This window comes from Chlorocebus sabaeus, chromosome 1 (genome assembly GCF_047675955.1).
Source record: "Chlorocebus sabaeus isolate Y175 chromosome 1, mChlSab1.0.hap1, whole genome shotgun sequence".
Lineage (NCBI taxonomy): Eukaryota > Metazoa > Chordata > Mammalia > Primates > Cercopithecidae > Chlorocebus > Chlorocebus sabaeus.
The window spans coordinates 11,691,533-11,715,366 of NC_132904.1; the positions used below are offsets into that span (position 1 = coordinate 11,691,533).

A 23,834-nucleotide genomic window follows, 5' to 3' on the forward strand; every position below is an offset into this window, starting at 1 on the left:
CCAGGCCAAGACCCGCAGCTCCCGTCTTTCCTCCCAGGAGCACTCAGCTGCCTCACAGGGGCCTGAGCCACAGTGCCCTCAACTGAGCCCTGCCAAGTTTTGGGCAGCACAAAAGTCAGGCTCCAAATAGGATTTATGTGCTGATGACAACTATATAAACTGTGCATTGAAAACGAAAATGCAGGATGAGCTTGGAAGGGTGAGGAGCGGAAAGGCAGCTCTCCCAGTCACGGTGAATGTCGCAGTAAGGGGGCGGGGCAGATGCAAGGGCTAACGTATGACTATCATGCTTTATAACATCCATACTATACGTATACATATTTTTTTGTGTATATGAACTATTTCATAATAGTTGAAAAAAATAAAAGGAAATACTGTCAAATCCTAACAGAGGTTACTATAGTCTAGTGAGACGGATTAGGAATGGTATTAATTTTCTTTTATTTTCCAAACTTCCTGTGACATGGCTATGCTTTTTTTTGGAGACAGAGTCTGCTCTGTCACCCAGGCTGGAGTGCAATGGCACGATCTCGGCTCACTGCAACCTCCACCTCCCAGGTTCAAGCGATTCTTGTGCCTCAGCCTCCCAAGTAGCTGAAGCTGCAGGCATGTGCCACCACACCCAGCTAATTTTTATATTTTTAGTAGAGGCGGGGTTTCACTATATTGGCCAGGATGGTCCTGAACTCCTGACCTCAAGGGATCCACCCGCCTTGGCCTCCCAAAGTGCTGGGATTAAAGGCGTAAGCCACCATGCCCAGCTGGCTACGTTCATTTTTAAGGCAACTTTTAAAAAGTACTCGTTGGCTGACAAGCTGATTGATGCTGGCACCCCCTCCTGGGCAGACACAGAAAGCCCCAGGGGCACAGCCACAGCAATGGGCAGCCAGCAGGGATGGGCAGGGGCTCTAAGCCTTCCCTGGCCAAGGACAAGGCTGGTGCTTTCCCCTTGAACAGTGTGGGGCTGGGTGGAGGCTGGGACCCAGAGTGAAGCCTACACCCATCACCCCAGCCTGGCTCCCAGTAGACTCCCACCTTTGGACACAGTGTCCAATAGCGACCCGCTCTTCCTGTACTGGTTACTATTGATTTCTCTTTGGCTTCTGAGCCTAACTGGAGGAGCACTCTCACCTAGAAATCTGGCTCCAAGGTAATACCATCCTCCCAAAGGCGGAGAGAAGGGGTCCCAGTAATGGGTAAGATGGAGTAGACACACTCCACCTCTCTCTCCCACTGAATGCGGCTACAAAACCTGGACAGAACGCAAGGAGCGGCTACTTGAGGCCTCTAAAACTAAAGAGGAGCAGGCAGATGGGGAAGAAGACCAGACTTGGAAGCACCAGCCAACCAGCAGTGAGGTCCCCATTGTTTTCCTCCAGCCTAACTCAATACAGCCTGGAACTCCAAAGGAGTCATTGGGGCATGGACAGAAAGAATTCTAGTCCTGACTCAGGCAGCAGAAAGGGAGTATCTAATGCTCAGAGAAGGCAGAAACCCCATTTTTGTTTTTTCTCTTTTCTTCTTTGCCTTGTGCCTCAGCCCATAAGCAGTCCTACGGCAACCAGGGGCAGCAGCAGTTGAAGAAAGCTGCCAAGTCAAAATTCGAGGGAGGAGCCGTGAACCCAAAAGTGTGGGCTAAACCCTACGTGTTGCTCTTCTGTCTGTGCCCCTGCCAGGTGACCCTGGACAGAGAAAGCTGCCGAGTCAAAACTCAAAGGAGGAGCTGTGATCCCAAAAGTGTGGGCCAAATCCTGTGTGTTTTTCTTTCTCTGTCCCCCTGACAGGTGGCCCTGGACACAGTCGTAGAAGCACACAAAGCAGAACAAGGTAACTAAAGCACCAGCTTCCCAGCTGGAGGACAGAAAAGGGAGTCCCAGAGGAGATGAGGAAAATAATACTGCAGGGAATTGACAAATGAATAGGCTCAGCTCCAAGCTGCAGATGCTAGGATCTGACCCTAATTATCACACCAAAGGCTGAGAACTAAACTAACAGACCACTTTCCAGGTCCCAGGCTGACTGCTGACTGGCACACACCTGGGAAAAGTCCAAACAGCACTGCCATCTTCAAAATCGGGACTAACATTGGAACCACAGTCCCCAGAAAGCAGATGGGAACCTGCAGCCTAAACCTAACCAGGTCAATTGCTGCTAAATTGCAATGCTGAGAAAATATCAACCTTGTTCATAGATTTAAACAAGACCCAGAGGCTCGTAGCATAATGTTCAGGATGCAGTCCAGAAGGACTCCGTAGGCCCCTGGTCTCCTAACTATGGACTGTCCCCACCCACTAGATGCCCTGTGCAGGGCCCTGGGATCCCCAAAGCAGGAAAGAGCCACTTCCTGGTCTTCTCTAACACCCCGTGAGACCTGCAGGGCTCTAATCGGTCTGGGTGCGGCACAGGTGGTAAGGCCACTGGAAGGTTACTGTCAGTCACCCTCTCCAACAAGAGGGGAACAGGCCTCCATGGGGAGAAGCCAGTTCAGGGCCCACCTGGCCAGCTGCTGGGAAGCCCCTCCCACCTGCCGAGGCCCTCAGCTGGAGGCAGAAGCCCTCCTGGCTGTCACAGGTGTCCCTGTGTGACTGCAGAGGACTCTTCAGAAGGCTTGCAGGAACTAAAGGAATGAGGCGGCTGCGGCCTTGGCAAATGGCACGGGGAGCTGGGGCTGAGGGTTAAGCATGTCCCCATCTGAAGGTCCTTGCTCAGAAGCCAGCCTGGCTCAGCTCAGTTCTGAGGTGTCTGAGAAGAGAACAGCTTCTGTGACTTGTTTCTAGACACTACCACTCACTGTTCTGCTGTCGCCCAGCACAGCCAGACCCGGCCTTCCACCTCAGCTCAGACCCACACTTGCCCTCCCCTGTCATCCCACTGCCTCAAGGCTACTGCTCAGGTCTGTGAACCAATAAATCTCAGTGGCTCTGGGGACCACAGACAACCTGTCTGTTCTCTTCAAAGACCCACAGACCCTGAGGAGGCCTGGTGCTGGGGAGGAGGCAGGGAGGTGGCTGTGGGGAACACGTCAAGCTGTAGCCCTCGTGAAAAGCCGCACCCCCTCGCTTCCTCCTAGGAGCAGAGTCAAGGCCAGGGAGGGCAGAGAAAGACGCTGGGGCCCAGAACTGCTGGGCGCCTCCAGCCAGTGCACCCCTCACCGTCCCACTCTCCTCCTAAGGCTCCCCTCCCGCTTACGATGTTAGTGCATCTACAGGTGCTGTCAGCTACGCAGGGAAGGGGCTACAGCGCGTAAGTGCTAGGTGGGGCGAGGTTACCGACAGGAAAAGGCTTTACTTACGACGAAGCTGCACTGTGGAGAGGAGACAAGGGAAAAGGTAAGAGTTAATGCCAGGCCGGGGGACGTCCTGCCAGGTAGGCCACATGCCCAGCTGTGCCAGCAAGCGTGTGTGGGGCCTGCCCTCCTGCCAGCAGCACCCCCACCGCCTCTCCTGTCACCCAACCCTCACCCCAACGGTGGAGGTGTCCACAAGTACCCCTCACCTTAACCACACAGCTCTCCAGGGCTCACACTGAGCCGGCCGAGCCTCCAGGTTGCAGTCCAGAGCCCACAAGGTCAAGTGCAGGGCAGTGCCCCGAGGTCAAGGCAGCTGGTGGCCACAGAGGCTTCAGCTGGCCCCTAACAGTGCCAGGCCACACCTGCCTCCGCCCAGGCTCACACTGCTCCCAGTATCTTAGGGGACAGACTGGACCTTCAGTCACACTGCCTGGTTCCCACAAAGCCCGACCTGGGCACAGGCCCCTCACCTTGGGGTCCACACGCAGGGGAGTGTTGCGCTTAATAAAGGACTTCATGACGCTGCGGGGGGCTGAGGTCGGGGTCATGAGCATCTGGTTCCTCTGCACCGTGTGCAGAAAGGTCCGGAGGGGCCGCACCACCTGCAGACGAGGACCAGGGTCAGGAGTGGGCAGGCGGGGCAGGGTACCGAAGCGGGTCAGGGCTCTAGGGCAGGGCAGGGCCTGGCTCACCTTGCTGGATGGGCAGGGTGAGGAAGGGGTCTTGCTCCTGGGGGGCTGCAGCTCCTCATCCTCCAGGTGCTGCTCCTCGTCCAGCTCACTCACCGCCTGCTTGTAGCTGCGCTTCCTCCTGCCAAGGCGTGGGCGGCGGCATCACAGGGCAGCCCACCACAGCCCATCAAAAGTCACCCCGGTGAACAATTCCGGGCCCCGGCCACTGGCCTCTAGGCTGAAAGAGGCTGCAGAGCCTAACCAACCCTCTGCTGCCCACTCAGAGGAAGGGAGGTGAACAGTCCAAGGTCACATGGCCAGGAGACCACCCTAAGACGGGGTCAACAACCGGTTCGCCCTATTCCCAGGCTGGCGCTCATCCACAGCATGGAGCCGCCTCCTTGGTTAAGTCTCAACACCAGGCCACACCCCAGCAGAGAGGCTCTGAAGCCCCTGAGCACACATCCACCCTCCCTGAGCAAGGACACCAGGCTGTGTCCTCCAGGGCCCTCAGAGTTGCCTGCACACCCTTCCCTGATGCAAACCTGGCACTCTGCGGTGGCTCTCTGGGTCCATCTGCTTGGTCTGTCTTGGCCTCTGTGAAAACAGCAATTTCAGCAAGGCTGCAGAAACGATGGCGGCGGTAGGGTAGGGATGAGGGCCTAGGGGGAAGGGGTCCCTGGGCAGCAGCCTTGGCAGTGGGCAAGGCTCCCTTCCCGGCAGCTCCGGGGTGGCCAAACGCAGACATATCAGCCTTAACCCTGACTAGCCTTGAGGAATCTACAGATGCCAGGGCCTGGCTACCCACAGCTCATGAACCCCTCCCCGCCAGTGCCTGGCTCTACGGTAGGCAAGGCAGGGCGGGACGGTCCCGTCGAGGCGGCAGCCCCAGACATGCCCCACCCACCTCTGACACTAAGAACAGTGTGTGGACACCTTGTAGAAGCAGGAGCTCTAAGCCCCTTGCACAGCTTCTAAATCCCACCCCTCCTGGGCCATGCGGCTGGTGTGGCCATAATGGGAGGAGGGGGTGGCTCCGGCTGCAGGGTCAACATGCGGGGTGTAGGTTCAGTACGTTTTGTTTCATGCTAGGAGAAAGTGCACGTGACTCCAAAAGTTCCTCGCAGCAGCCCTGAGGGCCGTGAGGCTGGCATGACCACTGTCCCTGACCACGTCGTAAAGAGGAGGAGGCCATGTTCAAGATCTCATAGCTATAGTGCACTTCCCACCAGAGAGAAGCACCCTTCTCAGGGAGATGTGAGCAGGACCCTGGGATACTCCCAAACCCACTGTTCTTCAGCCCTCTTCAGACAGGAATGGACCTACAAAGGTCAGAAAGGAACTGGCAGCAGAGGCAAAGCAGGAGGCCAGGTGCGTGTTCAATTCCCAGCCCACGGTTCTTCCCACTGGCCCCTGGAGTCAAGGTCAAGGCCTTGACCTGGCCTCTTCATATCCGTACCCCAATGCAGCCCCTTTCCCTGCTTCCTGTCCCAACCAGCCACAGCCCCCCATGCAGCACTCAGTGACAGCTCCAGCCCAACAGTGGGAGGTGAAGCCTACAGACTCAAAAGGGATCTCTGCACCCCCAGGTTTAATTTCTCTTTAGCCTACTGGCCCAGAAATAGGGCTTCCTTATCCCGAGAGACGGTCAGGCCGAGGCCACCAAGGCCAGCTGTGGCTCTGGGCACTAAAAGCGGCAGGTCAGGGAGGCCTCACCTTGCTGCCCTGCAGAGGGTGTTTCCGGGCTGCTGGTTGCAGGCTTCAGGTTGGGTGTGCTATTGGCAATCTCCGTGTCATTGCGGGGCCACGAGTTATTTCCATTGTTCTCAGGGACCTGTGGAAAGAACCAAGGCTTTAGGGGTCTCGACCTGGAACCCAAGGCCCCGGATGGCCGCAGGGCAGAGCGGGAGCCCCAGAGGTGAGTCCTCCCTTCCCCAGGCAGCTGCGTTACCTCTGGCTCAGCTGCCGCTACAGGCTCAGCCTCCTCGGCAGACTCCTGCTCAGGACTGAAAACAGAAGCGGGGCTCTGTGGGGACTGCCCAGCTAGTCCAAGCCCTCCCCCATAGGGAGTCCCTCTCCCACTCCAGGGATGCGGACTCAAAATGTCAACACAAGGTGCCCTGGCCAGGGCCACCAACCCACAGCTCCCTGCAGGATGGGAGGATGGCAGCTCCAAGCCATGGCTCCGTGGGCAGACAAGGGATGTCAGCTTCAGAATGTGGCTTCATCTCCCAAGCACCCCACCACAGAGCTGACACAGAGCCCTGTCCTCAGTCCACCTTCACCTCTTGGACCCAGGTGAGCTGCATCTCTTTTGTGGTCTGTTCTCCATTCACCATGGGGTGCGCAAGGCCAGCAGGTCTGCCCAGTCACCCTGTTTCCCCATCCCAACAACAAACCCTCTGCTCTGCAGGAAGGAGGGAGGGGCTGGTTTTAGTGATGGCAGGACACGGCCTCCAGGAAAAGGAGTCTGTGTCCTGGCCAGAAGCAGCACTGGGTGTAATCCTGGAGCACCACTATCCTACCCCAGGCAGTCTGAATGGCAGCTGGCAGCTCCGCCTCACCCCCAACCTCTGGAGCTCACGCCCCGGGTCAGGTCTGGCCAGGCAACCAGCAACACTGACGGGCGCTGCAAGGAGACCAGGCGGCCAACGCCCACGTCACTCACTGCCTGGTCAGACAGGGGAAACGGGCAGCCCCTGGGCAGTCAGGGATCAGTGGGGAAGGCTCAGCCCAGGAATTGCTTCCAGCCCTGGTCTCACCTTGGCTCCCTGTCCTGGTGTGCCCTGCCCACCTGCAAAGCCCTGGAACTGAACTCACCCAACTTTCTCGGGCACCTCAACATTCAGGAGCCTCTCCAGGTAACTGTGACCTGAGGGGGAAAAGAAAGGCACAAAAGGTGTCATCAGAAACCACACAGGTCCCACTCGAAGGGGTCCAGGGGACCAGGTTCCAGCAAGGGCCTGGCCACTGCTCCCATCACTAGTCCTGCCATGCCCCTCAGCACTCATCCTAGTGTCTTTATCGGAGTTCCTGGCTTCATGTCCTCTGCTGCTTCCCAGATGGTCTTACCATGCCCATCTGGGCACGGCTGGGCACCCCCACTGGGCTGGGAATATCTTTAGAAGAGGGACAATGTCTGGTGCAGCTCCAGGCCCCAAACTCCCAGCATGGGGCCCAAGACAAAGCAGCTTATTCTGTCAACAAATATTCATCAAGTGCCTACAGTGTACTGGGACCTGATCCAGGCCCCAGGGCCCCAACGGTGAGCAAAACAGAACCACTGTCTGGTCTAGATAACAATCATCAAATAGTCCCGTCGACACCACCAGCACGGGCAATGACGGAACACAGCAGAGAAATTTTTTTCTTTTTTTTGAGGTAGAGTCTCGCTCTGCTGCCCAGACAGGTGTGCAGTGGGACAACCTCAGCTCACTGCAACCACCGCCTCCTGGCTTCAAGCGATTTCTGGCTAATTTTTGTATTTTTAGTAGAGACGGGCTTTCGCCATGTTGGCCAGGCTGGTTTCGAACTCCTGACCTCAAGTAATCCACCCGCCTAGGCCTCCCAAAGTGCTGGGATTACAGGCGTGAGCCACTGCGCCTGGTCCAGAGCAGAGAATTTTAAAAGCCTATGACAGGGACTCTGAGCTGGTCTGGAGGAGTTTACAGACAAAGGAGGAGGATGTCCAGGCCAGTGGTTCTCAGCTTGCGCTCTCTGATCCCTGGATGCCCTTGAGACCCTTGGGGGATCCACGAGGTCATAACTAATCATGATACTAAAATCATGATACTAAAATGTTACTTTCCCCCTTTCACTGTGCTGACACTTGCCCTGAGGGCTCAAAAGCAATGAGGAACAAGCTGCTGAAGCCTCAGCCCCAGTTGAGGCCAGAGCATCAAACACTATCCTCGGACCACACACTCACAGGAAGGAGAGATGTCCAGTTTCACTGAGGAATGTCCTTGATGAAGGTGTAAAAAGTACTAATTTTTTTTTTTTTTTTTTGAGACAGACTCTCACTCTGTTACTCAGGTTGAATGCAGTGACTCAATCTCAGCTCACTGCAACCTCCACCTCCTGCGTTCAAGCCATTCTTGTGCCTCAGCCTCCCAATTAGCTGGAATTGCAGGCACGTACCACCACATCCAGCTAATTTTTTATATTTTTAGTAGAGACAGGGTTTCGCTATGCTGGCCAGGCTGGTCTCGAACTCATCCTCAAGTGAACCACCTGCCTCAGCCACCCAAAGTGCTGGGTTTACAGGCGTGAGTCACCGCACCTGCAAAAGTCCTAATTTTACTAAATCTAAACTCAAGTACATGGATTTCTACTCTTCTGTGTGCTGAGGTGGGAAGTGTGCCGAACGCCTGTTACTGCAAATCCAACTCTCCGTGAAAAGCGCTCGTCTCTAAGCTACCAGCTGCACTAACCACTTTTTCACCTGGAACACTATTATTATTTAAAAGAGTGACTGACACACAATGGTTATTCAATCTTGGCTATCTGGAAGACATTTCCTCACAAGTCCATGAAGTGAATCCATCACAAAAATAAAACACCATGTGCTAACAATAATTTAAACATTGAAACAAAAAGAATCCAGGAGTAGAATTTTGAAAAGCACGTACCCACCACCAGCAGGGCCACAGCATCCTAACACCTAAGGACTTTTCTGATGAGGTCAGAAAACAAATGTGCTTTTTTAGGATATTATACAATGAAGGGTGTCAACACTTGGAAGACGTGCATAACCTGGTGAAACAATATTTTCTAAATGATCGATGTATGCGGTTATGAAATCACACACATCTAAAAGATCCATTCAAAGTGTGGCTGGGCGTGGTGGCTCACGCTTGTCATCCCAGCACTCTGGGAAGCCGAGGCGGATGGATGATTTGAGATCAGGAGTTTGAGACCAGCCTGGCAACATGGTGAAACCCCGTCTCTACTAAAAAGACAAAAATTAGCCAGGCATCGGTGGGCGCCTGTAATCCCAGCTACTCGGGAGGCTGAGGCAACAGAATTTCTTGAACCGGGAGGCAGAGGTTGCAGTGAACCAAAATCATGCCACTACACTCCAGCCTGGGTGACATAGTGAGATTTCATCTTTTTTTTAAAAAAAAAAAAAGGTGCAAGGTAGACCCCTATGGAACCAGCAACATGGTTTCAGACTCTACACCACAACAAACCTTGAAGAACTACCACTTCTTGCGCTGGTCCTGACAACAAAGAATATACACAATTATCTGAAAAAGCTATGAAGATATTCCTCCCTTTCCCAACTACACGTCTGTGTGAGGCCAGATGTTCTTCAGCTACTTTGTTTGTTTTTTTTTTTTGAGACAGAGTCTCACTCCGTCACCCACACCGGAGTGAAGTGGTGTGAATTCGGCTCACTGCAACCTCCACCTCCCGGTTTCAAGCAATCCTCCTGCCTCAGCCTCCCAAGTAGCTGGGACTACAGGCACACACCACCACGCCCAGATAATTTTTTGTATTTTTAGTCGAGATGGGGTTTCACCATGTTGGCCAAGATAGTCTCGATCTCTTGACCTCATGATCCGCCCGCCTCAGCCTCCCAATGTGCTGGGATTACAGGTGTGAGCCACCACGCCCAGCCAGTTCTTCAGTTACTTTAACCCAAACAGCGCAATGCAACAACAGATCAAACACAGAATAAGCCTTCTTTAAAGTCACACAATAAAGAGATTTGCAAAATGTCGAATAATGCCAGTCTCCTCAGTACATTTTTGTTTTGGAAAAGTTTTTTTTTTTTTTTTTTTTTGAGACGGAGTCTCGCTCTGTTGCCCAGGCTGGAGTGCAGTGGCGCAATCTCGACTCACTGCAAGCTCCGCCTCCCGGGTTCACGCCATTCTCCTGCCTCAGCCTCCCAAGTAGCTGGGACTACAGGCGCCCGCCACTGCGCCCGGCTAATTTTTTCAATTTTTAGTAGAGACGGGGTTTCACCATGGTCTCGATCTCCTGACCTTGTGATCCGCCCGCCTCGGCCTCCCAAATGGAAAAGTTATTTTTTCATAAAAATTCTTAATGTAAACAGGTGATAGGCTTGGTACTTACATTTTGTAATGTCAAAATATTAAACAATATTTTTAAATCTTTAAAGTACTAAATATTCACATAAAAATATTAACTAAAATTTAAATACTTTTAAAATCCTGTTTTAATTTCTAACACAGTAACTATCAATAGATAAAACCTCATAATCAAAGCTTTTTTTTTCTTTTTAACAGAGTCTCACTCTGTCACCCAGGCTGGAGTGCAGTGGTGCAATCTCAGCTCACTGCAGCCTCGACCTCCTGGGTTCAAGCAATCCTCCCACCTCAGCCTCCTGAGTAGTTGGGACTACAGGCACATGCCACCATACCTGGCTAATTTTTCCCATTTTGGTAGAGACAGGGTCTGGCCATGTTATCCAGGCTGTCAAAAGCTTTTTGAGGCTGAGGCTTAATCATTAAAAACAGGAAGCCTGGGGCCCTCACCCTCAGCACTCACGCTGGCATCCTCACCACAGCTGCTAGCTTTATGTCCCCGGCTTCTTCCTAGCTGGGAGCATGCCTGTTCCCAGTGCCACTGGTCTGGGGAGAAGGAGGGCCAAGGCCACGAGGCAGGAAAAAAAAGAGGCTTTTTTGGGGAACAGAGAGAAGGTAGCTGAGCTGGCGCATCCTGAGCCATGGGGGCTTGGCCAGAGTTCAGGCTGGGAGGCGGCCAGTGGGAGGTTGGGGCGCACAGGGTCTCAGGAAAACAGGGAAGACAATAGGCCACAGAGAAGGGAAGCCGGGACCCTTCCTGGGTATAGTAGCCAGGTTTGGGAAGGTGGTGGGAGCAGTTGCAGGGCCAGGCTGACAGTTACGGGTGGTGATGACCCCCATTTAAGGGGTCTATACCCAGAAGACACGTCCCCCTCATCTCCCCATGCAGTGTCATCCCAGCTCATGTGCTCCCTGATGAAGATGCCACGTGACTACATGGCTCTCCCACCAGCACAAGGGTTCTCTGGAATGCTAAGTGCCATCTGCACGCCATTCAGGCCTCAGAGCTGTGGTGGTAGGGAAGTGGCCCAAGCACTGGCAGAGGGACGGAAGGGCTGTTCTCCAATGCAGAGGTGGCTCGAACGCCCCAAGGTGGAGCCCTGTGGCAGTGGGCCTGTCCCTTCCTATCCACTTCAGAACTGCTGCCCCACAGGCCCCACAGGCCTCGCAGGCAGGTGCGCACCAGGCCAGGAGGCAGGGGATTCCTGCCAGCACACAGCAGTTCCACGCCCCGGGGCCGCACTCTGGCTTCCAGAGGCCCCCTTGGCCCATCCTGCCTGCTGGCTTTTTTTCCTGTCTCATTTTCCCATTCCTCTGGTGCAGGTGTTTCCTTCCCATCCCGAATTTAACTTTTAAGAAATTAAACTCATTAATTTCCCAAAAATTAATGAATTGAACTCAAATCCTTGTGTCAAGGGCTGCTCATGGGGAAAATCCAAACCAAGACCCCACCTCGCAGCTGCCCCAGAGCCTCTCCCAGAACCTGGGATCTGGGAGACCCCGCGAAGCCTCCTCCCCGTCACCGCCCCACTCCCTGACACCCTTGCGGCTCCTCGCTAGGGGTCGGCCTTGTCACACCCAAACTGAGTGTCAGCCGTTGGTGAGTTTTCTCAAATAAGATGTACTGAGTATCCACTACACCCAAGCACCAAGATGAGTTATCTACTCACATTCAAAGCAAGTGTTATCACCATTTCACACAGAAAAACTGAGGCTGAGAGAAGGGGCGTGCCCAAGGTCACCCAGGGTCTGTGTGACTCCAGATCCTAGATCCTGTATCCTCCTCTCTCTCCTCTACCCACCTCAAGAAGAGAGATGATGCTGGGCTGGGAGTTAGACAGACCTAGGTCACATGCAGCAGTCAAATCAGAAGCCCATTCATGGGCAGGGAACAGGCAGATAGAAAGGGAAAAGTGATGGAAAGGCATGAGCTCTAGAGCCGGATGTCTGCTCCAAAGGTCTCAGAGATTCTCTGCAACCCCGCCTGGCTCTCCCTCTACAGGCCCAGCCTCACCTGCCCCCTTGGGCCCCTTCCCAAGATCAGATCCAGGCCTGAGAAAATCTCCAAAACAGATCAGAACCATTTAGATCCTTCTGAGAATCCAGAAGTAGACAGTGTGCCAGACTGCACATCTGGACACGCCCCAGACTGCGTCACCTCAAACACTGGAGCAGGCCCGCCCCCAGGCAGTGAGACTCAGGCACAGAGAAGGCTGCCAAGGTGAGGTGCCCTCCCCTGCCTGACAGGCCCTGCCCTGGGGCCTTGTACAAAGCCTCTTCTGCAAGTGCCTGACTTTCTGGACAGAATGAAACATGCAGTGCTCAAGCCCCAGCTTCCTGATTTACAGATTCCATGGCCTCCTTAAGCCTCAGTTTCCTCCTCTATAAAGTGAAAAATTCCTCACAAGCTAACAGTGCTGCTGTAAGGACTAAATGAAATAACCTTTCCTTTTGTAAATCTTAAAGTGCCTGGCAGATGCCAGCTACTACTTAATATGTATTAAGATAAAACCTGGGCTGGGCGCAGTGGCTCACACCTGTAATCCCAGCACTTTGGTAGACTGGGTGAGGCTTGAGGTCAGGAGTTCGAAACCAGCCTGGCCAACATGGTGAAACCCCATCTCTACTAAAAAACAAAAAAAAAATGAGCCTGATGTGGTGGCAGGCGCTTGTAATCCCTGCTGCTCAGGAGGCCAAGGCAGGATAATTGCTTGAACCCGAGATGCAGAGGTTGCAGTGGGCCGAGATCGTGCCATTGCACTCCAGTCTGGGTAACAGAGTGAGACTCTGCATCCAAAAAAAAAAAAGAAAAAAGATAAATCCTGGCCTATCCTCACCACCAATCCGCTGCTTCGCCCATCCTCTGGCTGCATCCTTACAACAGCCTCCTATCTGGTCTCCCTGTTTCCCTCCATTCACCATCATCAGACCACTTCTTTTGCTTCGGTGGGGTCAAGTTCAAGCTCTTGTGTGAGACATGAGCCCCAGACCCCCATCACTTGTTGCTTTAGGCATCAGGGTCTTTGTACAAGCTGTTCCCTCTGCCAAGAATACATATCCCCGCATTTTTTTTTCCGCTTAGCAAAAGCGCAGCCATCCTTCAGAACCCTCCTAGCTCAGACTTCACCTCCTCCTCATGCAGCCAGCCTGCCCCTCCAGACACCTGCTCCGGTGGGCAACGGCCCCTTAAGCTGAGATCTGAGAGAGCAGCTAATGTTACCCAGTCCTTCCCATACGCCAGGCACCCTTCTAAACTCCCTGTGTGGGGGGACCAAAGAAAACCTCACAACGACCCTTTGAAGTGACGCGATTAGCCCCAGTTGACAGGCGAGGAGTGGAGGCCCCAGGCTGCGGGCTGGATGAATGGCTGAGTTGGCACTCAGACCCACGCTGGCCAGCTCCAGAGTCAGCTTGGTTCCCCCTCCTGGCTCCCATCAGATGCCCAGTCATCTGATCTGCCAGAAGGAACCTGCTGCCATAATTCCCTCCTCCAGATCAAACGCAGTGTCGCTAATGGGCGGCGCACAAACCCGGTGAATTTAAGCAGCCTCTGCAGCACGGGGTTGGGAGGAACGATCTGGCCCTGGGTAAGAGGCCCAGGCTCTAGCCTCAACATGGCCAGTAACCACAGCCACATGGTGGCCAACCTCCCTGAAGCTCAATTTCCTCACTGGTAAAGCAAGTAGGTTGGGTCAGATCTGCACCATCCAACGTGGAAACCCTAGCTACATGTAACTATTTAAATCTAAAGAAATTAAAATGCAATACAATTTAAAATTCAGTTCCTCAATCACACTAGCCACATTTTGAGGACACAATCGCCAGATGGAGCCAGCTAGCGGCCACCACCCAGGACAGCACAGATGTGGAACATCCACCTCACTGCAGAAAGCTCTCTGGACAGCTCCTTGCTAGATGATCCCTCAGAAACCCTCCATCTGAGCCTGGCACCAAGGACCACCCGCCACTGCCAAGCCCCCAGACTCACAGATGATGCGGCCAGAGGCAGCGGGCTCTTCGGCAGTCTTCTTGGCAAGCCTTCTGCTCGCCCTGCGGACAACACTTTCCTGTTTGGCCACCAGAGAGTACTTCTGGGCTAAGACTTGGGGACTCAGGGAGGACAGGGCGACCAGGCTGTGCCGCACCGACTGAGAGTCCGCGGGAGAGCCCGTGGGCACAGAGAAGTTATCCGGCAGGATGGGAGCCAGCACCCGCTCCCGCCACGGAGAGTCTGGAGAGCCTGGCGAGTCCCGTGGGCCAGGGGAGACCCGCGCAATCCTGAGCTTAGACACAGACCGCCCCGTCCCGACCCCTCGACCCTTGGGGTCCTGGGGTGTAGCCATCAGGGAGCTCACTGTGACGGACTCCAGTATCCTGGCCTTTGACTTCTTAGGTGTTGATTCCTCATCCGATGTCAGGATGCCCTGGGAGGCTGGAGCTGTGGCTGAAGCCGGAGTCGGGGACAGAGTACGGGGCAGAGGCTGGACGGACACGAGCTGGGTGATATGCTGCTCAGCATTGTGGCGCTCACTGATGCCAATCTCCACCACAGGCACCAGCTGGCACGGGGTGCGGTTATCCTTGGGCTTCTCGGTCAACTTGGTGGGAGACTCAGGGGTGGGCGAAGAAGGTGCAGCCAATGCCATGGTGGCCGCAGCAGCCGCAGCCGCAGCACGGGTCACACGCCGCAGGACGGAGCCGTTCTCCCCCGCCATTGTGGCCAGCTTTTCTACACTGTCCTTGCTGCGGAGGCGTCGGGAGCTCAGCTGGCTGCTCCGAGACTTTCTGCGGGATAACCTGGCAGGGACAGCAGGGCAGAGGCTGAGACAGGCAGCAGGACAGGGTGGCGCCCAGTCTCCCCAAGAGCCACCAGCTTGGATGGAGCATGATGAGAGAATGTGAAGGCATAAGACCTGGGTTCCAGCCCAGATTCTACCGCCTCTAGCCAGGAGGCCCCAGGCCATTCTTGTCTGAGCCTCAGTCTGCCTAACTGTAAATTGGGGATCATGCCACAGTCCTCACAGAACTGGCCAGGAAGATTATATTCATCCAAACCGCTGGCTGATGGAAGTCACACGGCACCGAGCCCCTGCTGAAAGCCTTACACACGCTCTCCCTTAATCCAGAGCACGGCCCTGGGAAGTAGGGACCACTACCCCCATTTTAGGGATGAGGAACAGAGGCTCAGACAGGCAGAAATTCAATTCAAAGCCACACTGCTCTGCTAAGGGGCAGAGCTGGGGTTCACACCCAGGTCTAACTCCAAGACCCAGCCTCTTTCCCTAGCACTCTGCAGCCCCAATCATTCTTGACGGGGACTAAAACAAGCATGACAATATGAGGGCTGGGACAAGCCACGTGGTCCACACCCCTAGTCACACTCACCTAACAGAAGGACGGCTTCTCTTTTTCATCCCACCTATGGAAATATCTGCCATCCTCCAGGGCCCAGATCAAATACCCCCACCCCAACACACAGCCACAGACCTGGACTCCAGGGTCTTGGGTCAAGCTATAGTTCCCCGTGGCATCCCAACCCCTCTCAGCATGGCCCACGCAGTGCCCGCGGTGGTACCCACCACCCCTCCTACAGGCTGCTACTTCCAAATCAACATCTTCAGAATCAAACTCTCCCAGATGGCACCAAGCCTCCGCAGAGCCCACTGCCCAGCTCACCCTCCCCTAACCCTTCCTACCTTTTCCTGATGGGGTCTCTGTTTTCATCCTGAACATAAGAAATCCGTCTCTTCTTCCGTCGGTTCTTCTGAGAAGGTGTTTTGGGCATCAGTTCTGGCTCTTTGCTGAACTCTCTGTTTGGCACAGGAGGGTGTCACTCGAGGCTGCCTGGGAAACGCTGGTCCCCTCTCCCACCCAGCCTGGCCCCTGCCCATTTCCTGGCTGCGACAGGTCAAGCCGGGGTGACCAGCACCAAGCAAGCTCTCCAAGATCATGTGCAAATCACCTGCGGGCACTCAGGGCTTCCTCCTGGAGACACGGCAGGGAAGTAAGCCCCCAGGCGCATGTCCATTGCCCCACACCCTGAGAGGCCCAGCCAGCAACGATGGCAAACAGGCAAGGGACTCGATCTCTCCTGCTGCCTCTTCCCATGACACTAGGTCGGGCCCCTAGCATGCTGCACACAGAGTATACAGCAGGGAGCCCTGACAGGTTGTCGGTTTTGCCAGGCAGGTGGGGACGAGGAGCTGTTGTGTCCCCAAGACCAAAGCAGCCCAGACAGGCACTGCTGGTGTTCCCATCCCCTCACTGTGCCCGTGCCTTCACCTGGTGAACATGCGCTTGGCCTCCTCCTGGATCTCCTCAAGCCACACCAAGTCCTTATTATCCATGTGGCAGAGAAACTCCATGAGCTTCTGGTCACATAGCTCCAGCAGGTGAATGGGCCCTGGGGCTGTCGTCCCCATGGTGGCTCTGTCTGGTGAAGACAGGGACAAGAGGCACAAGTTAGAGGTTCATGGTAGGGGTCTGGGGCTTTCTCCAAGCTGCCATACCCATCCCACCCACAACCACCACAAACACCCAGTGCCCGAACCAGGGCCCCTCTCTGCTCACAGCCACTCCCCAGAGCTGCAGAATTCCAAACACTAATGCCGTAGCCTCGTTTCTGCAAAGAGAGGCCCTTCTACTCACACTCTTCAAATACCTCCCTGTCCCCACCCCCCACAGCATGACTGTCCCCAGTTCCCAGCCAATTCTGACAATGATGATCCTCCTTACAAATGGCCTTTTCTGGGCTGAAGATGACAGGGCACTGCCATCTGCCTTCCTGGCCACCCCAGGGCCCCTCACTCCCTGCCCAAACACAGTCCCGCTCTCGCTCTCCAGTAGGCCCTCATCTTACTACTCATGTTAAGTAAGGGCTAAGACACAGCCACCCTGCACGACATGTAAGCTGGCTGCAGACATCAGGCCAAAGAACATCCAACCCAACTGCCTCTTTAAGCGGCCAGTGAGCAGAAGGGATTCTGTGTTCCAAAGGAATGAGTGAGAAAGTAGTGATCCTGAGATATGCCCTCAAGGGGTCTCCCATACCTCTCTCCCTTGAGCTGAAATGCCCTCCAAATGGAGCATAAACAGAACATGAAGGGAACGGTAAGCAATATCTTGTTTTTAAGAAAACTTGCCTATAGGCATTGAACAAGGGAAAACACAAAAACAGTTTTTTCTCACTTTCTTATAAAACTATCAGCTCAGGTATCCTCCCTAAAACTTGATAACCAGCCTGGCACGGTGGCTTGCACCTGTAATCCCAGCACTTTGAGAGGCTGAGGCAGGTGGATCACTTGAGGTCAGGAGTTCAAGACCAGCCTGGCCAACACGGTGAAACCCTGTCTCCACTCAAAATACAAAAAAATTAGCCAGGCATGGTGGTGCGCACCTATAATCCCAGCTACTCAGGAGGCTGAGGCAGGAGAATCACTTGAACCCAGGAAGCAGAGGTTGCAGTGAGCCAAGATCGCGCCACGGCACTCCAGCCTGGGCGTCGCAGCGAGACTCTGCCTTAAAAATAAACTTGATAACCATTACGAAAACCTCAAGCAAGGAAGAAGTACAGTCAGCCCTCCATACCTGTGAGTTCCACATCCATGGGTACAACCAACCACCAGTGGAAAGGATTTGAAAAAAAAAGCTGCATCTCTACTGAACATGTATAGACTTTTCTCTTGTCATTATTCTCTAATAATACAGTATAACCACTATTTGCATAGCTTTTACATCGTATTAGGTGTTATAAGTAATGTAGAGATATAAGGTATACAGAAGAATGTGTGTAGGTTATATGCAAATACTATGCCATTTTATATCAGGGACTTGAGCAACTGTAGATTTTGGTATCCAAAGGAGGTCCTGGAACCAATTCCCTGAGGATTCCAAGAGACAAAAGTATTCTACTACATCACAACAGGGGCTCAATAAATATCCCAACAGGAGAATGAGTGAAAGAACAAATGAATGGGTGGTGGTCATAAGCCATAACAACAGGCTGCGTGCCTCGAGTCAGGGCAGTGACCCACCATCCTGATTTACTTCTTCAAAACCAAGAACCGGCCGGGCACAGTGGCTCATGCCAGCACTTTGGGAGGCCGAGGTGGGCGGATCACAAGGTCAGGAGTGCGAGACCAGCCTGGCCAATATGGTGAAACCCCGTCTCTACTAAAAATACAAAAATTAGCCTGGTGTGGTGGCACATGCCTGTAATCCCAGCTACTCAGCAGGCTGAGGCAGGGGAATCACTTGAACCTGGGAGGCAGAGGCTGCAGTGAGCTGAGATCGTGCCATTGCACTCCAGCCTGGGCGACAGGGCGAGACTCCATCTCAAACAAACAAACAAACAAACAAGAACCATGCACAGCTTAGCCTCCCATCTACAATGGAAGGTCTTGGAAGGAAGGGACAAATTGCTGACCCCTTGATCCCTCACAGGGCATAGCACCAGGTCAGGTTTCAGTCTCATGGGACCTCCTTGGGCTTGATTCAGGGACACACTAGCCTTTGTTCCTCAACAAGCTCTGGCCTGTGTCTGGAACACTGTCTCCCATTTTGTATGCCTCACTCCTCATGGCTTGGATCTCAGATCCTCAGGGAAACCTGACCACCAATCTAAAGTAGCCCCAGCCACGATTCCATCCATTGACTGCAATTCTCTGCAGAGCCCTTGCGTGCTTGTTTACCTGTTGCTTACTGCCTGTCCCTGCCCACTAAACAATTGCTCTCTGAGGGCAAGCCCCTGTCTGACTTGCTCATTGTTGAGTGCCCAGAGCACAGCAGTGCCTTGCAACAAGGAATACTTGTTGAATGAATTAATCCACCCATCAACTCTACACCTAGAAATAAACATCCTACAGGTGCTCATCCCACCACACAAAGGGCACTAAATAAACTTAATCTGCACAGGTTAGAACTGACCAACACATGTTCAAAGCCCCTGCTCCTAGATGCCAACAGCAGCAATAATCAGGGCAGGGCCAAACGGGCAGGATCCTACAGGCTTTGGGCTGAAACCTCGGCTCTGCAGCCAGCCAATCACAGGCAAGGCCTTTTCACTGCCATCCCTCACCTTCCCCTAACCCTTCTGCACCCCGACCACAACCCTGGCAAAGCGCAGAACCGCAGGCCAGAAAAGAGAAAACTGTTTAAGGAAGCCAAAGATTTGCGGAGAAAAGCAACAACTGGCTAACTTTTAAAAAAGTATTTGTTCAAATGGGCAACGTGGATGAGAGCTTCTTTCACAAAGTCCATGAAAGCAATTGGACATCTTTCATGGGGAAGTTTGCTTAGATCTTAGCGCAGCCATTTAAAAAGGGTTACCATAAGTTAAAACAGAGGTGACCCTGAAAAAGGAGTCAGTATACCAAGAATCAGTCTCCTGGAAGAGCAGCAAAAATCTCTTCAGCCCACGTAAGCAACTGCACACAGATAAAGAGGACCCACCACTCCACCAAGGGAGGCACTCTCCACTCTTCCTCTCCAACACTTCTTCCACACCATACACCAGACTGAAGGCCCCATCGCCCTCCTCTATGACTCCTGTTCTTTTCAGGGTGCTGTAAGTTGGGTGCCTACCACACCTCTGTGCAGAAAGCTCATAGCAGCTGCTCCCATTTACTGAGTTCTACTCCATGCCCGAGTCAGACATCATCTCATTTAATTCTCACCACAACCTTGAGGATATGCATGAGAAGATGAGGAAATTGAGGCAAAGAGAAGTCAAAATCAGCCGGTAAATCAGGGGCATAAATAGAACCGTGCCCTTAGCCACTGGCTATACGTCCTTTAAACCGTGCCCTTAACCACCCGGCTATACCGCCTTCTAAATATCAACCTCTGAAAGGAAGGCGCCCAGTCTTGGCTCTGGGCAACCCCGCGAGCAACCCATGTTAGCTGAACGAGACTGAACCGCTGACAGCGAACAGGCTTGGGGAGCGACAAGGGGCGGCCCAGCCTCCGGAAAAGGTCAGTTTAAAATGCTGCTCAGCTGGGGGCGGGGACGTTGAGAGAGGGGTTTTAACTGCACAGAAATGCCATCTGGCATCATTCCGTCAAACCACCGGGTTGGTTTCGGGCTTCCTGCGCGTCCAAGTCAACAATAATCCTCGCAGGCACAAAACAAGGTGCTAGGCAGCCGGGAGCGGAGAGGACGGGGCTATGCTATAGGAAGCTGAGGGCCTAGGTGGAAGGGGTGGGGGGCATCTCGGGCCCGAGAACAAAGGCAGGAGACCTCGCCACTTGGAAGAGGTGACCCTCATATGCCCAGGCAGCCAGGAGCTGGGTTGAGGAGTCACGACCCTGGTCTGGAGTCGGCAGGGGCGGAGCAGAGGCCGGGGAAATAATCGCGAACCACCCTCCAATCCCCACGCCCACGCGCACTCACTCGACTGCGCCACGTCCCCTGAAGGCTGCTCCGATCCAAATCCGGTGCTATCCCTAGCTGACGCCCCGCTTGCCCAGACCCACTCGGCTCCGGGCCTTCGGGGCTCACCGCACGGGAGGAGCACCCAGGCGGCGCAGCGCGGGCGAAATCTATGATTTTCAAAACTGAAGGCTCAGCCAATCCTCGGCAAGTTTGTCTGGGCGGTTGCAAAACTTTAAGCCAATCAAATAACAGGAAGTACCAGTCCGCCCTTCTATTGGCTATGTCAACTAGCAATCTGCGGGACTAAGAGGCGGGGAAAGGAAGCGAAAGTCTTTAACCCCCTCAGCTTCCGGGAGCTGCGGCCGCGGCGGAGAGAGGAAGTAGACCCCCGCCTGGGAGGAGCCCGCAGACCCGGAACTACGAGTCCCGGCGAGCACTGCGAAGGCCACCCGCGGCTTCCTTTCTTCTCCAAGCACGGTGGCAGGCTTCTGATCTCTGCTGCTTTTTTTCTCTCATAAAAACATGTATGTATATACTTACATTGCTGAAAGAGCAGCTTTTTAATGTAACAAATTATCTAGGTACAGAAGTCATAGATTCCTCTTCCCATGAGAAAAACGTTCCTCAAAATACAAACCAAACAGCATGCCAGAGGGAATTTCATTGTACTGAAACATACACAAATTAAGGCTACCTTGGTATATAAACAATTTAGAAATTATGATAGAATAGTTCCACCAAATCATTTACGTGTAAGAATTTATGCCATTTGTTAAAGAATTGGTAGTGGGGCTCAATTCAAACAATATTATGCATCCTTACATTCAACTTAATACACTTAGCAGCTATAAGAAATGTAACTGTAACCTCACTTCCTAAAATACCACGAGTAATGTTAAAAATCCAAACCCGTCAAAGGCCAGGGTGTTACGGTATTTGGCTCACGAATCGAAAAGCCTAATCATTTCAGTTTAATCTTTACAACTAGAACAAGATGGGAAGTTTTCTTATTTTTCTTTGCTTTTGTGGTTGTAATGCCCTTTTGATTTTCTGAGCAAGCTGAATACATCTGATAAATACTACCATTGGACAAAGGATCTAAGCATTGAGATTTTTTACTAAATCAAGGTTTCAAGTTGGCACAATGTTTTTACTAAGGCATGTTTCACTTAGTTCATCTTTCCAATATCGGGGAGGGGTGGGGGCAAAAGACAAGGACTAATATGTCCTGTAAAGAATCTCTAGCCGGGCGCGGTGGCTCACCCGCCTGTAATCCTAGCACTTTGGGAGGCCGAGGCGGGTGGATTGCCTGAGCTCAGGAGTTCGAGACCAGCCTGGGCAACACAGAGAAACCCTGTCTCTACTAGAATACAAAAAAATTAGCCAGGCATGGCGGCTTGCGCCTGTAATCCCAGCTACTCGGGAGGCTGGGACAGGAGAATCGCTTGAACCCGGGAGGCCGAGGTTGCAGCGAGCCGATATCGCACCATTGCACTCCAGCCTGGGCCACAAAAAGCAAAAAACTCCGTCTCAAAAAAAAAAAAAAAATCTGCCGCTTTTGAGAGTGAAAACAAAACGTCTTGTGAATGGCAATGGAGTGCGCGTTTATCTAGAACCTTCTGTCATCTCTTGGGCGACAGAATCCTTGGTCACCTACCCTGGTACTGGACGTTTCTTGAGAGCCGTAGTTCTCATCCAGAGGAGGTTTTGTCCCACCCCCACCCCCCACATTTGGCAGTGTGTGAATTCATCTGGGTTTGGGAGAAGGGGCTAGTGGTATTTAGTGGGTAAAGGCCAGGGATGCTGCTAAACACCATCTAGTGCATGGGACAGTCCCCACAGCAAGGAATTACCCGGCCCCAGATACCAGAATTGCTGCTGTTGAGAAACTGCTTTAAACAAAGTCACTGTACTGTGTGAGTCAAGGTTTCTGTTACCTGTAAAATAAGGCAGTTGAATCTTGAAGAGATTTGTACATCCACAATCAGCTACCAGCAGATAGTTTACCCTGTTCCCAGGTCGTCTGCAGCATTTTTCCTCTACCCTTCGTCCCTCTCTTTATCAATTCTGTTTTTACCTTTGTTATTTTACTCAATTTACCAACTCACTCCATCATATGTGAGTAAATAATTTGTGAGCAAATTCACTAAACATTTCTGAGTTATTCTTTGAAGAATGTAAATAATTGGAAATCAGCTAAATCATAAAAGGATATGTTACCCAATCGTTAATCATTCTCTTTATTAATTCTGATATGAATATCTCAAATTGTTTATTTGATTGTCACCTCAGAGAGTTTTCTACCCTGTGCAATGCATTTTAGCAAGTTTCCACGTGCATTAAGGTCTGTCTTTCTCAAGAGAAGGAAGAGCAACTATAAAAGGGGCTGAGGGGGCCAGGCGCGGTGGCTGACACCTGTAATCCCAGCACTTTGGGAGGCCGAGGCGGGCGGATCACGAGGTCAGGAGATCGAGACCATCCTGGCTAACATGGTGAAACCCCGTCTCTACTAAAAATGCAAAAAATCAGCCGGGCGTGGTGGTGGGTGCCTGTAGTCCCAGCTACTCAGGAGGCTGAGGCAGAAGAATGGCATGAACCTGGGAAGCGGAGCTTGCAGTGAGCTGAGATCGCACCACTGTACTCCAGCCTGGGTGACAGAGCGAGACTCCGTCTCAAAAAAAAAAAAAAAAGAAAAAAAAGAAAAGGGGGCTAAGGGGGCTGAGGGGGCCAGGTGTGGTGTCTCTCGCATGTAATCCTAGCACTTTGGGAGACCAAGGTGGGCAGATCACCTGAGGTCAGGAGTTCAAGACCAGCCTGACCAACATGGAGAAACCCTGTCTCTACTAAAAATACAAAATTAGCCAGGCGTGGTGGCACATGCCTGTGATCCCAGCTACTTGGGAGGCTGAGGCAGGAATATCGCTTGAACCCGGGAGGCGGAGATTGCAGTGAGCTGAGATCGCACCACTGCATTTCTGCCTGGCGACAAAGCAAGACTCCGTCTCAGAAAAAAAAAAAAAAAATTGTAGAACTGAACATAGTTGCCCCTTTAGGAACCTGCAACGCAGTCCAAAGGACACATGACTGCAGTCCCAGTCCCGGAGCCAGCTTCTCCTTAAACTCCACCTACTGTTACAGCGCCTGTGGGTCAGAGGGCGCATGCGCAGCCGAGTCGTCCGCGCAGGCGCAGACGAACCAAGGCCATTGAGTTTGCTCCTGGAGTGCTGGGGGTGCTGAGCTGGGCGGTGTCCTTCCCGGGCTCTTTGTGCTCAGGGGAGTTGTACCCACCCTCGTGGACCCTGGGACCTGCAGCCGTCGCTCTGGGAGTCTGGTGACTCGCGAGGCCGCTCACCGGGCCTGAGAAGGGGGTCAGGCTGCAGATGGTGATGTGCCTGGGGGTGGGTCTTGGCTTCTCTTGGACACGCCCAGCTTGTCCCGAATGAAGTTTT

At 53.1% G+C, this 23,834-nt stretch overlaps 1 protein-coding gene across 4 annotated transcripts in view; it reads right to left on the bottom strand.

Annotated features, from left to right (window-relative positions):
- Nucleotides 1-20,566, bottom strand: part of INCENP (inner centromere protein) — a 30,440-nt gene extending 9,874 nt beyond the window's left edge. For 2 of the 4 annotated variants that reach the window (XM_037999207.2, XM_037999206.2), the window contains exons 1-10: nt 20,404-20,566; nt 16,296-16,446; nt 15,710-15,823; nt 14,002-14,810; nt 6,781-6,832; nt 5,912-5,966; nt 5,677-5,794; nt 4,506-4,557; nt 3,982-4,099; nt 3,760-3,891 (exon numbers count right to left, since the gene is read on the bottom strand). In XM_037999207.2, coding sequence (XP_037855135.2) covers nt 3,760-3,891; nt 3,982-4,099; nt 4,506-4,557; nt 5,677-5,794; nt 5,912-5,966; nt 6,781-6,832; nt 14,002-14,810; nt 15,710-15,823; nt 16,296-16,435 — 1,590 coding nt within the window. In that variant the 5' untranslated portion in view covers nt 16,436-16,446; nt 20,404-20,566. Of the gene's footprint in view, nt 1-3,292; nt 3,305-3,759; nt 3,892-3,981; nt 4,100-4,505; nt 4,558-5,676; nt 5,795-5,911; nt 5,967-6,780; nt 6,833-14,001; nt 14,811-15,709; nt 15,824-16,295; nt 16,447-20,403 lie in introns of all 4 variants that reach the window. The other 2 variants (XM_037999205.2, XM_037999204.2) reach the window with 2 other exon arrangements.
- Nucleotides 20,567-23,834: the final 3,268 nt, after the last annotated feature.